General features: G+C 49.7%; 1 protein-coding gene across 5 annotated transcripts in view; it reads right to left on the bottom strand.

Annotated features, from left to right (window-relative positions):
- The window catches only part of mapkbp1 (mitogen-activated protein kinase binding protein 1), a 38,451-nt gene that overhangs the window by 12,635 nt on the left and 9,488 nt on the right, over nt 1-16,328 (bottom strand). For 4 of the 5 annotated variants that reach the window (XM_084915381.1, XM_084915376.1, XM_084915377.1 and 1 more), the window contains exons 3-16: nt 13,362-13,424; nt 13,220-13,277; nt 12,961-13,131; nt 12,737-12,874; nt 12,476-12,658; nt 12,359-12,376; nt 11,714-11,874; nt 11,242-11,440; nt 9,758-9,904; nt 9,479-9,684; nt 9,307-9,398; nt 1,115-1,240; nt 946-1,016; nt 586-707 (exon numbers count right to left, since the gene is read on the bottom strand). In XM_084915381.1, the coding sequence (XP_084771507.1) occupies nt 586-707; nt 946-1,016; nt 1,115-1,240; nt 9,307-9,398; nt 9,479-9,684; nt 9,758-9,904; nt 11,242-11,440; nt 11,714-11,874; nt 12,359-12,376; nt 12,476-12,658; nt 12,737-12,874; nt 12,961-13,131; nt 13,220-13,277; nt 13,362-13,424 (1,755 nt within the window). The remainder of the gene's footprint in view (nt 1-585; nt 708-945; nt 1,017-1,114; nt 1,241-9,306; nt 9,399-9,478; nt 9,685-9,757; nt 9,905-11,241; nt 11,441-11,713; nt 11,875-12,358; nt 12,377-12,475; nt 12,659-12,736; nt 12,875-12,960; nt 13,132-13,219; nt 13,278-13,361; nt 13,425-16,328) is intronic. The other variant, XM_084915379.1, reaches the window with a different exon arrangement.

Here is a 16,328-nt window from a genome sequence, read left to right as displayed (position 1 = left end):
TTATGTCACTTATTTATGTGCAAATGTTTAATAACAAAGAACATGAAAACATTACTGTTGGCCACATGTTGGCAAAGTTATGTGACATTAGTGACATTTGTACTAACTTGGTTTTAAAGCCTTTACTTTAAAATATACGCTGTTCAATAGCTGACCTTAATCTTACAGAGAATTAGCAAAGCTCATGTAGAAACAAACAAACAAATGAACAGAAGATATCTCTACTTTTCTGTCAAACAAAGCTGTATGACACGTTTCCAGCTGTTAGTATCATGGTTGCTAGGCAACCTGGGCAGCGCAACGGAGGCTAGACCGTCCCATTTCACAAGCCTCGCACTTCCGGCCTTAGCGGTCTTTAAGTACGCGGCCCTTGAGGATCGTTGAGGCTGCGTACTTTAAGGCTGCAGTACCTGAATTGGGATACAGCCAAAGTCCAGGCTCATCCAGCGTCTCATTGGCTGATTGCTAGTCACTTTTCAGTTCCAGCTTTGAAACGGCTTCTGCTGATCACTGACTGGACGCCTGCAGGCAGACTGCATCATGGGAGTTGTAGTTGGTCAGAACCTTTCATCGGTCGGACGTTACCTGATGCTGCGGTCCTGACAGCCCACCGCTGCGTACGTCCCAGTCGGCTCGACATCCATGTCGTACAGCGTCGTCTTCCTGACGGCGTGATGCGTCCGCGTGAACTCCAATCCCTCCCCTGTCTGAGGAGGAGCAGAGAGAAGAGGAAGCACCACATGACCACGAAGTACCAGAAGGAGTTTTTTTACATCACTTCACCTGGAAACACGTGAACGAAAACTGCATTCAACTGTGCGAGAACTGACCTCGGATCAGTGACGGAGCCACGAGCGCGACACTCAGCAGTACTATTACTCCGCTACAGGTACTATTAATATGTTCAGAAGTACTAATGTGTACTCACACGGGCCTCGGTCTCACCTGCTGAGCCGTGCGAAAGTAGACGCTCTTATCGGCGCCGCAGCTGATCATCCTCACCTTCCCCTCATTGGCTGACAGACAGGAAGAAGAACGTCACAGGTTAGACGCTAGCAGCAAACTTACAGCAGCAAGGGGTAGAGGGTAAAAGAGGTCAAAGGTCAGATAGTACCAGCAAATCTGACGGCAGTGATGGAGGACGAGTGCTCATCCAGAGTCTGAACCAGGCTGTAATCTCTGCCCACATCCAGGACGTGGATCAGACGGTCCCGGCCGGCCGTGGCTAATAACTGGAGACCTAAGAGAGACGCGTAAACATGGTTGGACAAACGTTCTCTTTAAACGCCCTGAAGTGTCACAACGGTGAACGGTCTGATCGGCGTAACGCCTACAAGACAAAGCTGAGGGAAACGCTGGCCCTTCATCGCTAACCTGCGCTTCTCCTTGTCTGACATCACATCACACGAGCCAATAGGAAGTCTGAGTGAACATTTCCACGCTGATATTTATCTCGGTGTTAAAAGGACCTGCTGTAATCAGCTGACTCAAAGCACAAAAGAGCCCCGCCCCCTCCCCCAATGCCTCTCTGCAGTCAAAAATAGAGTCCCCACAAACCGCAAAGGCGGGTGCACGCACACACACACACACACACGCACACAGCTGTGGCTTCATCTGTGTGACTCCAATAATCCAATGAACCTCTGGAGGAGGATGAAAACATGTCTGAAGGCCAGCACGGCGCTGCTATGGCGTTATTTTTGTGCCACTATTCTGAGTGCACGTAAAAAAAGTTTGCAGGTGCAAGTGTTGCATTTTGAGGAGAAATTTATTTTGAGTGAAGAAAAGAATTTGAGTGAACAAAATTCATTGCTGCGTGCAAAAAATGTATTTCAGTGTTTGCTGTTATCCACACACACACACACACACACAGCAGATATTAGAAGTTTACACAGAAACGTTCTCGCATGAAAATATCTTAAAAGTTTATTTTGTGACCCAGACAGAGTAATATTTCAAACTCCGCCCCTCTGTGTTCCTCTGCCGCTGCCTCGTTTGAGTTTTGGACGAAATGGATTCTGGGATATTGCATTTCGTCCTTTCGAGCTGATTGGAGACCAGAACAGCCAATCAGATTTTTTTGCATCCAAGTCTGTGATTGACTGGTTTTGTGGCACAAATATAACGGTGTAGAGAAAGAGTTGAGCGCGCACGGGCAGAAATGTTGAGAGCGCGAGCGACACATTGTGAGCGAGCGCAAATGCAAAAACTGAGCGAGAGGGGCTGCTGTTGTGTGTGTGTGTGTGTGTGTGTGTGTGTGTGTGTGTGTGTGTGTGTGTGTGTGGATAATAGCAAACACTGAAATACATTTTTTGCACGCAGGAATGAATTTTGTTCACTCAAATTCAGCTTTTCTTCGCTCAAAATAAATTTCTCCTCAAAATGCAACACTTGCACCTGCAAACTTTTTTTTACATGTGCTCAGAATAGTGGCACAAAAATAACGCATATGCTGCGGCCCAGCCACCACTGCACCGCGTTAGCGTCTGCTTTTAGCCGCTCGCGATGGTAAAGTCAGTTATAACGAGCACCGTGTGGGTGTAAATCATGGAAGCACACGGCTGACTTTAACTACATTAGCTTATGTCAGCAGCTCTTCTCACAGATAAAACTCTCCCACTCTCTTTATAACTTTAGAGCGTCCTTTCACACAAAACAGAAAATGGTGTAAAACCAAAGACACAGCAAAATGACCTCACTTTTACACGTCCTGAAAATAAGGGCCAATTTACAGAAACACAAGTACTTTTATTTTGAAAATCTGAGGTCAGTCTTGCTAGTTGGATGTTGCAGTTCCCTTTCAGTCGATTCACTCGGTACAACACATAAGTATGGGATATCACGCCCTCGCGTGTCCTGGCTGAAGAAACCTTTAATCACGCCTTTAAGGCAGATGACGTGTGATGACACGCGCACGGCCCCGCCTGCACATATAGCCGCTGTCATCACAGTCATCCCTCAGTTCTTACGCTCTTCACCTCGCTGAGAACACCTCTGCTGAGTTGGGCTAGCTAGCTGCTGCTAGTTAGCTCCGTTGTCTGCCGACTTGAACTTAGCTTAACTGCCCCTGTTGGTGTTAGCTTCCACCACGCAGTTGGTGTGTAGGCTGCCCGCGGAGCGCTAATTTCAAGTTTTCCCGTGCAGCGTTTTGCTTTGTGTTTTGGAATGGACTCCAAACCGAAGCGAGCAAAGCAGAAATCTTCTGTTCGCCCCTGTCCTCAGGGATGCGGTTTCTCTTTGCACGACAGCGACCAGCACGATGCCTGCCCTGTCTGCCTGGGGATCGTCCATGCTAGGAGAGCGTTGACGGAGCCCGAAGCCTGTGCGTTTTGTCGCCAGCTCCGGCGCTCGACCCTGGAAAGACGGGTGACGTTTGTGGAAAAAGTGCTGGGACGCTTGGCTGTCGCACGGCATGACCCTCTCCTTTCCGAGTCTGGAGCCCCGGCTTCATCCGAGTCCGAAGACGAGGATTTTCCGGTCGATGTCCCCGCAATTAGCTGGGCTGACCACATGGAATATGTTGACGGGTTAGCCGATGACGAGCCGGAACCAAGCAGGAGCGCTGACGGGCTTCAGCCTGGGTTGAAGCCCGCCAGCGCTCCCCAGGACGACGATGACGTGCTGGACATCGGCCTGGACATCCATGGTTTGTCGGAGGATGAGCAGGAGAGCTCATTGTCGGCCCAATGTACCGCCGCTGCTGCGCCGGTCGGCCACGATGACACCTCTCTTTTCTCCCTGTTTCGCCGTGCTGCTGAGAAGCTGCAGGTGGACTGGCCCTCTCCTCCGCCAGCTCAGAAGCCGTCGCGGTTCGCGGGGTTTTTCCTCCCACCGGAGCCCGCAACGGCCAAAAGCTGCCCTCCCATGTTCCCAGACTTTCTCTGCGAGCTAACAGCATCATGGGACAAACCTCTGTCTACCCGCGTCACGGTGCCCGGCTATGGACAGTACATGGAATTGGACGGCGCCGAGGGGGCTGGCTTAGCTAACCCACCCCCTATGGAGCCGTCTCTGGCTGCTTATCTGGCCCCGTCCCATAACCATGGTGTCGGCGGCCCCGCAACTCTGCCGTCCAAGCACTGCAGATTCTCTGCTTCGCAGCTGGAGAAGATTTATAGAGCTCAGGCCGGCACTGCTCGTGTCATGAGCTCCACCATGCTCCAGACGTACCAGGCAATGTGCCTGGCGGAGCTCGGATCGCTGGTTCCTGATGACAGCCCGCTGGCACCTCTTCTTAACGAGGTCAGAGTCGCCACAGATTACATCCTCCATGCGTCTCGCTGTGCAGCACTCTCCCTGGGCAGAGGGATGGCTTCGACAGTAGTGGCGCAGAGGCACCTGTGGCTGACCCTCTCTGATGTCCCGGATAGGGACAGAGCTGTATATCTGGACGCACCAGTGTCTGCGGCTGGGTTATTCGGACATTCACTTGAAGCCATTCAGGCTAGATTCGATCTGAGGAAGAAGCAGACGGAAGCTCTGCGTGACATCATCCCCAGACGTCAGCCCAAGCCCAAGCCCGCAGCTAGCTCTCACAGGCTCGCCGCTCCTCTGCCGACTGGCAAGAGACCGGCGCCCACTGCTGAAGTGGGTGTGCCGCCAGCGAGAGCACATCCTCCGGCCCGAGCTCCACGCCAGTCGGCCTGGGGCAAAGGCCCACCCTCGGGCCCCCGGCGGGACCCGACGCCCAGGAGGAAGAAGCCTCAGCCCTCCTAGCTGTGGTTTCGAGTGGAGAGGGGGTCCAGCAGCAGGGAGACGCTGTTTTTACCCCTCTGTTGCCGCACAAGAGGTGCCGCTTAAGTTCTGTTCAGGTTGTCAGCCCCAGAAGGCGCTGCACTTTCCTAACACTGTCTCCCAAGCACAAAACCCCTGCACACAAAATGCCTCAGGTAACTCCCTGTTCAGGTGTGTTAAATGTTCAGGTGACCACATCGAGTGTTCCTGCTGTTTTTCATTGTTGTGCCCCAGAAAAGGTGCCTCCAACAAAATGTATAAATGTACATGTTTCCATGTTACAATCAATAAAGAGTGTTGTTTATTCTCAAACAATCACAAATGCTCAGCCTGCAGGCAGAATGAGCCAGGTCAGGCAGGTGATGCAGTCCGCTGCAGACACACTGGGGGGCGACAACGCCCCGCCGACGGTGCTGCAGGTCAGCCGGCTGGCTGCTCACTTCCCTCAGTGGCGCGCTTGCGCCCCCTCTCCGTGGGTGCTGCGAACCGTTGCCATGGGTTACCGGTTGCAGTTCCGGGTCAAGCCGCCCCGTTTCCAAAGAGTCGTAAACACGACTGTCAACACCGAGGCAGCCATGATACTCAGAGAGGAAATAAAGGCGCTATTGCAGAAAAGGGCAATACGAGTGGTCCCCGCTTCGGAGACAGACAAAGGTTGGTACAGCCGTTATTTTGTTGTTCCGAAAAAAGGGGGAGGGCTTCGTCCCATCCTCGACCTGCGAGTCTTGAACACGTACCTACGAACGTACAGGTTCAAGATGCTAACACTCAGACAGCTCTTGAATGCGGTCGGCCCGGGAGATTGGTTTGCAACAATCGATCTAACAGATGCTTATTTTCATGTGGTTATACACCTGAAACACAGGCAATTTCTGAGGTTTGCATTCGAGGGCGTAGCCTACGAATACCTAGTGCTGCCGTTCGGGCTGTCGCTCGCTCCTCGCACCTTTACGAAATGTGCCGAGGCAGCGCTAGCGCCCCTCAGAGAGAGAGGAATCCGCATCTTAGCCTACCTAGACGACTGGGCTCTCGTAGCTTGCTCCAGAGAGCAGGCGGAGACACAGCTGTCGCTGGTTCTGTCACACATTCAGACACTGGGGTTCTCTGTGAACTTTCAAAAGAGCTCGCTAATCCCGAGTCAGCAGATTACTTTTCTCGGTTTGGAAATATGCTCGCTTTCCAGCCGCGCACGTTTGTCGGAGCACAGAGTGGCCGCGTTTCATCGCTGCCTTGCTCAGTTTCAGCTGGGACGCAGACTGCGTTTCCAGACGATATTAAGCTTGTTGGGCATGATGGCATCTATGATCGCCGTAGTGCCACTTGGACTGTTAAAAATGAGAGCGTTTCAACGCTGGACTCTCTCTCACCGTTTGTGTGCATCGCTTCACCTCCGGAGGAGGCTGACGGTAACCGCGTCTTGCATGCTAGCTCTCCGTCCTTGGAGGGAGCCCGGGCTGCTGCATCAGGGCTCTCGGATTGGGAGGGTGTTGTTTTGCAAGGTGGCGTCCACAGATGCTTCCCTAAGAGGGTGGGGAGCGCTGTGCGAGGGTGCATCAGTGAGAGGGATCTGGTCCGCAGCCCAGCGCCAGCTGCACATCAACCACTTAGAGCTGTTAGCAGTGTTCTTAGCTCTAAAGCATTTTCGTCCAGTCCTGGAGGGCCAGCATGTCTTAGTCAGGACGGACAATTCAACAGTGGTGTCTTACATAAACAGGCAGGGAGGAACACGCTCTCTTCCCCTGTTGAACCTGTCTCGCTCTCTGCTGTTATGGTGCAGTGTTCATTTTCTGTCTCTAAGAGCCACCCATGTCCCGGGCCACCTGAACCTGGGGCCGGACCTTCTCTCCAGGGGGGGTCCTCTGGTGAGAGAATGGAGGTTACACCCTTTAATAGTGGCTCAGATTTGGGACCTATTTGGCAAGGCGCAAATAGATCTTTTTGCTTCCAGGGTAAATACTCACTGCCCCCTGTTCTTCTCCATAATCGACCACGATGCACCCTTGGGCTTGGACGCACTAGCGCACCAATGGCCAGACGTGCTCCTGTATGCATTTCCCCCAGTGGAAATGATATCTCCAGTTCTAGAGAGAGTGCGTCGGCATTCCCTCTCTCTGATTCTAGTGGCCCCTTGGTGGCCCACAAGGTCGTGGTATGCAGAGATAATCAGCCTGCTAGCAGCGAGTCCTTGGCAGCTTCCTCTCCGCAGGGATCTCCTCTCTCAGGCGGGAGGAGAAGTGTTTCATCCGCGCCCAGATCTGTGGCGCCTTCATGCTTACCTGCTGAGAGGTTAAACTTGATTGCTAAGGGTTTGCCACCTAGTGTGATAGCGACAATTCAGAGCGCTAGGGCCTCATCTACTAGAGGCTTGTACGCTTACAAATGGCGAGCCTTCGAGCAATGGTGCCAGGACCGCCACACTCTCCCATTTCAGTGCTCTATTGTGTTTTGACATTCCTGCAGGAGCTGCTGGATAAGGGCCTTTCATTTTCGACAATTAAGGTTTATTTGGCAGCTATATCTGCTTGTCATATTGGCTTTGACGGGGTGACACTAGGTGCGCATCCCCTCGCCATACGTTTTCTGAAAGGAGTTCGCCGGCTGAGGCCCGTGCTTAAGTCCAGTGTCCCTGCTTGGGACTTGTCTTTGGTGCTGGAGGCCCTTTGTAGCCCCCCATTTGAACCAATTGAGTCTGTGGATATGAAATTTCTTTCATATAAGACTGCATTACTTCTCGCTTTGGCTTCTGCAAAGCGAGTGGGTGACCTTCATGCGCTCTCTGTGCATCCCTCCTGCACACAGTTCTCTTCTGATGGCCACAAGGTCGTATTGCGTCCAAATGCTGCCTATTTTCCCAAGATCATGCCTGCATCTTCTAGCTCAATGGAGTTTGAGTTGCTGAGTTTTTGCTCCCCTCCTTTTGCATCTGAGGAGCAGAGGAGGATGCATTCTCTTTGTCCAGTGCGTGTGCTACGCACCTACATTGAGCGCACTCAGAATGTGCGTTTATGTGACCAGCTGTTTGTCTGCTTCGCTAATCCAAATAGAGGTAGAGCTCTGTCGAAACAGAGGCTGTCCCACTGGATTATAGAAGCTATCTCACTGGCATACGGCACCAGTGGTCTTGCTTTGCCCCACGGGGTGAGAGCTCATTCCACCAGGGGGATGGCAACCTCATGGGCTCTTTTTAAAGGGGTGCCTGTAGCTGATATTTGTGCGGCAGCTAGTTGGGCATCACCGCACACTTTTGTGCGGTTTTATCGGTTGGACGTTACAACCCCTTCGGTGGCTCATGCTGTCCTTTCTGCTGGGTCTACCACTCACTAAGGATGTGGTGGTCCGATTCCGGTTCGGTGGCTGCTCTGTGGGGCGTGTATATATGTCCCATACTTATGTGTTGTACCGAGTGAATCGACTGAAAGGGAACGAATAGTTATGTCTATAACTTCTGTTCCCTGAAGGAGAGGAACGAGGTACAACACAAGGTGGCCCCACTGAGCAGTTTGGCTCGGTGAAGAGCGGCTATCAAACTGAGGGATGACTGTGATGACAGCGGCTATATGTGCAGGCGGGGCCGTGCGCGTGTCATCACACGTCATCTGCCTTAAAGGCGTGATTAAAGGTTTCTTCAGCCAGGACACGCGAGGGCGTGATATCCCATACTTATGTGTTGTACCTCGTTCCTCTCCTTCAGGGAACAGAAGTTATAGACATAACTATTCGGTTTATGTGGTGGAACACAGGAAATTCTCTCTGCGGGGACACCAACGGTCCAGAATGACTGAAAACCACAGACGGAGCCGGCTGTAAGTCAGAAAGGAACGCTCACAACCACAGAAACACATAATTACACACATACCAATTTAACAAGCTCCAGTGACATCACTTCCTGTAGAGAGATGTCGACTCAGCAAAAAGGACGAGCTTTTTGTTTTCCAAGAGGAAGAGAAACAAAGGACCTCGAGTCAGAGGACAACTAATCTGTAAGACTGACCTCTGACCTTCAAAATCAAGTCAAACCAGCAGGGGGAGGGGCAGGGATAATGTCAGGTATCGTAAACGTCTACGTTTCCTCCCTTTAAGGCAGGGGTGTCCATCTCCATCTCCAGGCCTCGAGTGCCGGTGTCCTGCAGACACGTCCCTGATTCACCACAGCTGATTTAAATGGCTGAATGACCTCGTGTCCAGAGGCTGGACTCAGGTGTGTTGACCCAGGGTGAGATCTAAAACCTGCAGGACACCGGCCCTCGAGGCCTGGAGTTGGAACCCCTTCTTTAAGGGGTCCTTTCAGTAATCGTTGTCTGTACATTCAAGGCTTCATTAGCATGAGGAGAACATTTTTCACAATAAAGCTATGAATAAAACCCATTTCAAAATAAGAGCGGTGATGGAATATTTTAGTTTTCTATCAGGGAATAAAAACGGATGTTGGGTTTATAGCACAGCGTTAGTTTCACAGAGTGAAAATATCTTTAAAGTATTTATATCTTTTCTTTAGGATATATTTAAACTGTCTTTGAGGAACTGTTTCAGCGCTGCGTTGTGTTCCCGCACTGGTCTGGGATGGTTTCTCACCTGTGTCCGGTTTGGAGAACTCGAGGCAGAGGATGTCGGAGTCGTGAGCCTGAACGTTCAGAATTTCCTCCATGCCGTCTAGGTCGTGGATCCTAAAACACACCGACGTCACACCAACGTCACACCAACGCACACGCACCATTTCCGTGGCGACCTGCCCACCTCCACTCACCTGAGGATCCCTGTGCGATCTCCAGAGGCCAGGTGATGTCCATCGGGGCTGACTCTCAGGGTCCTAATGCCCGCCCTGCTCTGGTCCACCTGCTGCCCCTCCATCACCGATGACCCCGCCTTCTCTGTACCCGCAGCAATGCTGACGCTCTCCGTGTCCAGGAGGCCAGTTACGTTGTCGTCCACGTACACGACCTTCTGCAGGTCCTGCGGGGACAGAGGCCATAGCTCAGTGTAGCACAGGTGTAGGTGTACGATGTGCAGGTGTGTGCTGTCCTACGTTGCTCAGGATGTTCCTGTGGAGGGCGCTGTGCCCGTCAATGCTCCACAGTCGGATGGTGTTATCTGAGGAGCAGGACAGGAAGGAGCCGCGGGGAAGGCACGTTTTACCACCTCCTCCTTTTTCTCCTCCACCCTCGGGGTACACCTGCACAACAGTTACAGGTGAGACACAGGTTAGCAGACTTTGTACGCACAGTAATCCAGAGTTTGGATTACTGTCCAAACTCTGGGTCCTGCTGTTGGGTGGAGGCGGCACAGCTGGAGGCAGAGTAATCCTCGCCTGGTGGATGATTTACTCACAGAGCTCAGAGTGTGGTTGGAGAGTAAAATTTTACCGAGGTTAGAGCTCACACCTGTGCAGCACACCTGTACCCGTTTCCCCTCAGACGCTGAGCTTCACGACACACGTCTATAAACTTTAACCTGTCGGGAGGGCGTGACCGAGGCCAGGCTGCGCTCTGTTTGTGACGTAGCACACTCGTTAGCTTTGTTTGGCATTATGAGCACGTCCGACACAAAACTACACAACGAGTAGCCGAGTCTGAGCTGCTGACGGTCTGAGAACCATCATCATCATCATCATCAACTTTATTTATAAAGCACTTTAAAACAACCACAGCTGACACAAAGTGCTGTACATTGGAACTGTAAAATAAAATTACATGAGATATAAATAAAAAACAAATAAAAGAAGAGTGAAATCATTAATTAAATAACTACTTCAATTAAAAGAGAAACTAAGTCTCACTGAGGTTAAAAGCCAAGGAATAAAAGTGGGTTTTAAGACGTGATTTAAAAGTGGACAGTGAAGGGGCCTCTCTAACGTGCACGGGCAAATTATTCCATAATTTTGGAGCCACAATAGAGAAGGCCCTGTCCCCTCTGAGCTTCCTCCTGGATCTCGGTACCTCCAGGAGCAGCTGGTCAGCTGACCTGAAAGACCGACAGGGTATGTGGGGATGAAGAAGCTCAGAGAGGTAAGGTGGGGCAAGACTGCAGGCATTTAAAAACAAACATAAGAATTTTAAAATTAACTCTAAAAGACACAGGCAGCCAGTGCAGAGAGGCTAGCACGGGGGTTATATGCTCTCTTTTTCGAGTTCCTGTTAGGAGTCGTGCAGCCGCATTTTGAACCGGCTGCAGACGTGAGAGTAATGACTGACTGACCCCCACATAAAGTGAGTTACAGTAGTCCAGGCGGGAAGAAATAAAAGCATGGATCACTGTTTCAAGGTGCTGCCTCGAAAGAAAAGATTTTACTCTTGCCAGTCGCCTTAAATGATAAAAACTGGACTTCACCACTGCTCTGATTTGGTTGTCCAATTTAAAATCACTGTCCAACTTAAAACCAAGGTCAGTAACAACAGATTTAACCACACAAAATATCCTCACAAACACAGACATCGATGACACACTGTTACGCCCCCACGGTTTCAATGTATGAGCAAGGCCCCATAACATCAGTAAAACCAGCATACTGACCTCCAGGCTCCACACACAGGATGAGTGATAGAGGGCGGAGTAAAGTTTTCCCGCCTTGCGGGGGTCACGGAGATCGCGGATGTCCCAAACATAAACGCTGTGGTCGTTGTAGACACATGACAGCCAGCGATTGGCGGGGTCGTAGGTCACTGCCACGGTGTCCGGGTAACGAGACTCCGGCCTGCAGGAGAACAGCTGACTGACGAGGACAAAGAGGAAGAACAATGAGAGCTGCGGTTTCCATGGAAACTGTTTCCACGATCAGCTGAGCTCTAAGTAAAAACCAGGTTTCCTGTTCTGTGTTTACACAAAGATGTGCAGACTGGCGACATGTGACCTCTGACACGTGTTTGTCAGCTAAACATGGCGACGGCGTTCTCAGTGACGACTACTACGGGCTAACGTGCACTATAGTGGGGCTACATACCGACTACAGTAAGCTGTAGTAAAATAAGGTACAGGTGTGTGTTACCTGGCTTCCACCATACTGGCGACATCAACGCCAAGACAGTGTGGGCGGGGCAGGGTGCACAGGAAGTGCAGGTTGGCGGGGCTGAAGGCTCGAACCGTCCCATCGGAGCAGCCACAGAAGATGAAGTCATCAGTGACGCACAGACAGGTGGCCTGAGACGTCTGAGGACACACGGACAGGTAAGTACACGCACCTCCACCTGAGCTGTGACAGAATGCAGTAATACTGCAGTACTAATGCTAAAGTGCTGATACTACTGCAGTGCAGGACGGTGCTGCGATGGAGAGGGTGACGTGCCAGAGTGGGCGTGGTGATGTTACAGCCATGAGGTAGTTAAACGTGGACCTGGTTTGAAATTGACCAATGAGGGTGAGATGAAGGGAGTGGGTGTGTCTGATCTTTGTCACCAGAAACGTTTTTTTGCTGTAAAAATCGCTCCTCGCCGTTCAGCCGCCACGGCGCCGTGTCAGAGAGGATCGATAGCAAATGAACATTGTGACTAATAATGATGTCACACAGTCAGCTGCTGTGGTGGGAGGAGCTGTGGTGAAGGGCAGAGTTTGAAATGAAACAACGTAAACACGTTTGGTGGCGGCGTGTGTGTGGGATGTATTCGCGGCGGGCTGAGGTGGGATGAGGACTTACGGCGACAGAGTCGACCCTCTGCACAGGAAGCAGAGGAGGAAGCAGAGCGTTAGAGCAGAAACAGTGACATCACGCGACCACTGTGTAGACGCCTGCTATCAGGCCGCACGCACTCACCCTTAACTCCACCCACTTGTCGAGGAGCCGCCGGTCGTTGAACTCGCACAGCAGGCCGGAGGAGGTGATGCAGAAGGTGGAGGCGGCTTGTCTGCCCCGCCCACACGCCACATCACTGAAGAAGTTATTCCTCAGCTCGCCGAGCAGTCCCGAGCGCCCGAGCAAGGGCACGGTGGCGTTCACCTGCAGACACAGAAACCATCAGTAACCGCACAGGAAGTCCCAGCCGATCAATCTTTAGGTGGGCGGTCACGCGGGAACCTTGCAGGTCTTGGCGTGGTCCAGGTACCAGAACTTGACGTGTCGGTTTCCAGCGGTAACGAAGTAGGAGCTGTCATCCGAGAAGGAGACGGCGGTCACTTTGCTGGACACCTTATTGGACGCCACGACTACGTTTTTCTGAAACGGACAGACAGCAGCAGGTGAGCACGAAGACCTTTTCTCAGGTGGCATCTCTCAGGTGCACTCGGCCACGCCTCCGTCACCTTCCAGTTCCATACGTTGACCACCATGTCGTGCTGGTAGCCCACGCTGACAATGTACTTCCCATTTGGAGAGAACGCCACGCACGCAATGCCATATTTATGTTCCTGCAGCTCGCACACCTGAATGCACTCTGATACCTCCCAGACCCGGACCGCCGGCATGTGACCACTCTGAGGAAGACAAGAAGGAAAAAAAATAAGCATCATCTCTCACCTGAGGCACCAGGTGAACACCTGAGCGCTGTCGTGGCATGCTCACCTCTCCTGTGACCACATACTTCCCGTCCGGCGAAAATGCCAGCGTCGTGATTGCCTTCCTGTAACAGGAAACGGTCTTTATTCCATGTTTTCCTTACAGAAGCAGACAAGAAGTGTGATCTGATTGGCTGCTGGAGTCTTACCTGGAGCTGTTGAAGATGTGATGCTGTTTGTTCTTCCGTGGATTCAGCAGCACGACCACACACCTGCAATCACACGGCCAGATAACATGATCAAAACACTCATTCACAGGAAGTAGGGCTGCCACAAACGATTATTTTGATAGTCGACTAGTCACCGATTAATTTTGCGATTAGTCGACTAATCAGATCATCATCCATTGGACGTAAAACTACAGCTTATTGCACCAGCAGCATCTGCTCTTATATAACTATCATTAACTTACAGCTTTAAGTGTTTAAGGTGCTAACTAAAAATAAAGACAAGATGATAGTTTATTAAATTTTAATGAAATTTGCAGATTGTTTAGGTGAAGTTTAATAAACTCAGCCGTCTGCTCCTTGATATCTAACATATAACGGGACACCGGAGTAAATTCTGGAGCATCTCACACTTCTGATAATCAGCTGTCTGCCTGACGTTTATTCAGCTGTGTAAAAACTATAACTTTGATCTTAGCCAAACCGATTTACTCAGGAACAAATAAAATACTAAAAAAAAGCCAAACAAAGACGGAGGTGGGTTTGAAGCCGGGAGCCCGGTGTTCTCACGGCTCTAGTGAGCCTTGCCCCGGCTAGCTATCGAGCTAGTGGGTAACAGACGTCTCTGAAAACGTCGGAGCGCTTTTGAAAATATGTGGTGTCTTGATAAACTGAGCAGATATTTGAGGTTTACACAGCTACATTCTCGCCTGAAAATATGTTAAACGTTTATTTTGTGACCCAGAAAGAATAATAAGAGTAATATTAAAACTAACTAGCTGCCGCCATTGTTGGAAACTGAGCAGGGCTGCGCTATGAATTCTGGGACAGAGTTACTTCTTCTTCTTCGGGGTTTAACGGCAGCTGGCATCCTTGTACATACAGTGCTGCCATCTTCTGTTTCAGTCCGTTATTACACTCTTAAATCCTACTACTTATTCCTGCGTCTTTTGTGATCTTACAAAGCTTCAAACGATGCGTTGACTATTAAATTAGTCGTCGACGATTTTGATAGTCGACGTAATCGTGACTAGTCGACTAATCGTGGCAGCCCTAACAGGAAGGCAGAGAAAGTTGTCTGGTTTCCAAAATAAAAGACTTGGGACGGTTTTCCTTCAATAGGATGGAGGAAAATGTCCATCCTATCCGGTTGTTAAGTGGTGACGTGACGAATCCTACTTCCGGGCCTAAAGTAGTCTGCGTTTAATATGGCTTTTGTGTTGTTAACATGTTTAATGTTTTGTATTTTCTTCTATTTAATCTCAAAAAGCTCCTAAAAAAGTCAGTGATCACTGTTGACCTCCCTCGGCTTTTATTACCGCTAATCATTTATTTAAGCTCAGCTTTTAAAACCTTAGGATGTAACTACAGCCCAGCCCATGCAGCAATATATGAATGACTAACCTCGTATTGTGGATGGATTATCTCAGTTGTTCTACAGCATCCTGCCATGCGATTACATTTGTTCCTGACCACCGAGAACACTCACGTTAACTTTTATTGAGTGGAAAAAAAGTTAGCGTGTTTATATTATGCTAACATAGCTGTGTCGCTAGCGATCACGTAGCACATCATTATATACCAGCTAGCCAAACTTCAGTAACCCTACAAACGTCACTGCTGTTTAGTTTTCTGTCTTTATTTATGTTGGAAGTGATAACAGAGCTGTACGTTTTAATTTGTTTCCAAAACCCCGCAGTCAGGACATGCTATATTGTATTTAGATAGAAGCTAGCGAGCTAACTTCCTGCTAACTTCTAACTCCGTTAAAATGTCATAAATTCTGTTTTCATGGATGCCTGGATGTTAAACTCAATTGTTACACCTGGTAGAGCAGAACGCTGATCATTTTATTACAGATGAAAGACTTTAGACAGTTTTTCAACTCTCAGTAATACCATAGTGATCGTTTGATATATGGACCTGCAGCGGAGTTTAGGCCCAGACACGGCTAGTGACGTCAGACTTAATGACCGGATTGCCCGAGGATGGGGCAATAGGATGGACTATTGAAACCAGCCCACTGAAGGGACAATGTCATTATGCAAATGTCCTGTTTATAAGATTGGGGAAACCTGCAGTCAGCTGAGACTGAAGAAGTCACCTGGATGAGTGACGAAACGTTTCTCCCACTGAAAACATCCAGATGAACAGAATCAACTTTTGGAGATGGAGGAAAATCTCACCGTTTCAAAATAAAAGCTTTCAGTTAGCTATTGGCTGTTACCAACATGCCTTAAATATGTGAATTTTGCAAAACAAAAGGTCAGACTTAATTTTATAAAATAAACAGGATGCTCAGCAATGCCAGGTTTTCAAAGTAAAAACCTCCCAAGTTTCCCCACTTCAAGCGTTAGCAGGAAGCTGCAGACAGAGTCAGGCATGAGCAACAATCCCACCTTGATTCTGTTTCTACAGCAAAATTCACCAAGAAGAAGGAGCAGAGCATTCTGGGAGATTAAGGCTGTATCCCAATTCAGGGTCTGCAGCCTTAGAGGCTGCATTTTAAGGCCGATTACGTCACAGTGGCGCGCCGAAGGCTGTCCCGATTCAAAGGCTGCTCGAAATGCGGCCCTCAAATGCGTCCTTCATTTCCCTGAATTTTAAGGCTGTGGCAGTGTAGACTTCGTGGTCCCATATATCCCACAATTCATAGCGCGGCAGTCGGTGTGGATAATTCTGCCGCAAAATACGGCAGAAGCGGAGCGGCCGAAGAGTAAACTGTGAAAAGTAAGTACTGAATATTATGTCACTTATTTATGTGCAAATGTTTAATAATGAGGAACATTAAAACATTACTGTTGGCCACATGTCGGCAAAGTTATGTGACATTAGTGATGTTTGTACTTTCAGCTTTTACTTGCTTTTAAAGCCTTTAAAATATAATAATACAATAGTCGACTTTAATTTTACAGAGAATGTGATGATTTTATGGATAATTAAAGTCAG

This window comes from Perissodus microlepis, chromosome 19 (genome assembly GCF_051167445.1).
Source record: "Perissodus microlepis isolate ML-2025 ecotype Zambia chromosome 19, ASM5116744v1, whole genome shotgun sequence".
Taxonomy (NCBI): Eukaryota; Metazoa; Chordata; class Actinopteri; order Cichliformes; family Cichlidae; genus Perissodus; species Perissodus microlepis.
The sequence above is the reverse complement of the archived record's forward strand: the minus strand, read 5'-3'. Positions and strand labels throughout refer to the sequence as shown.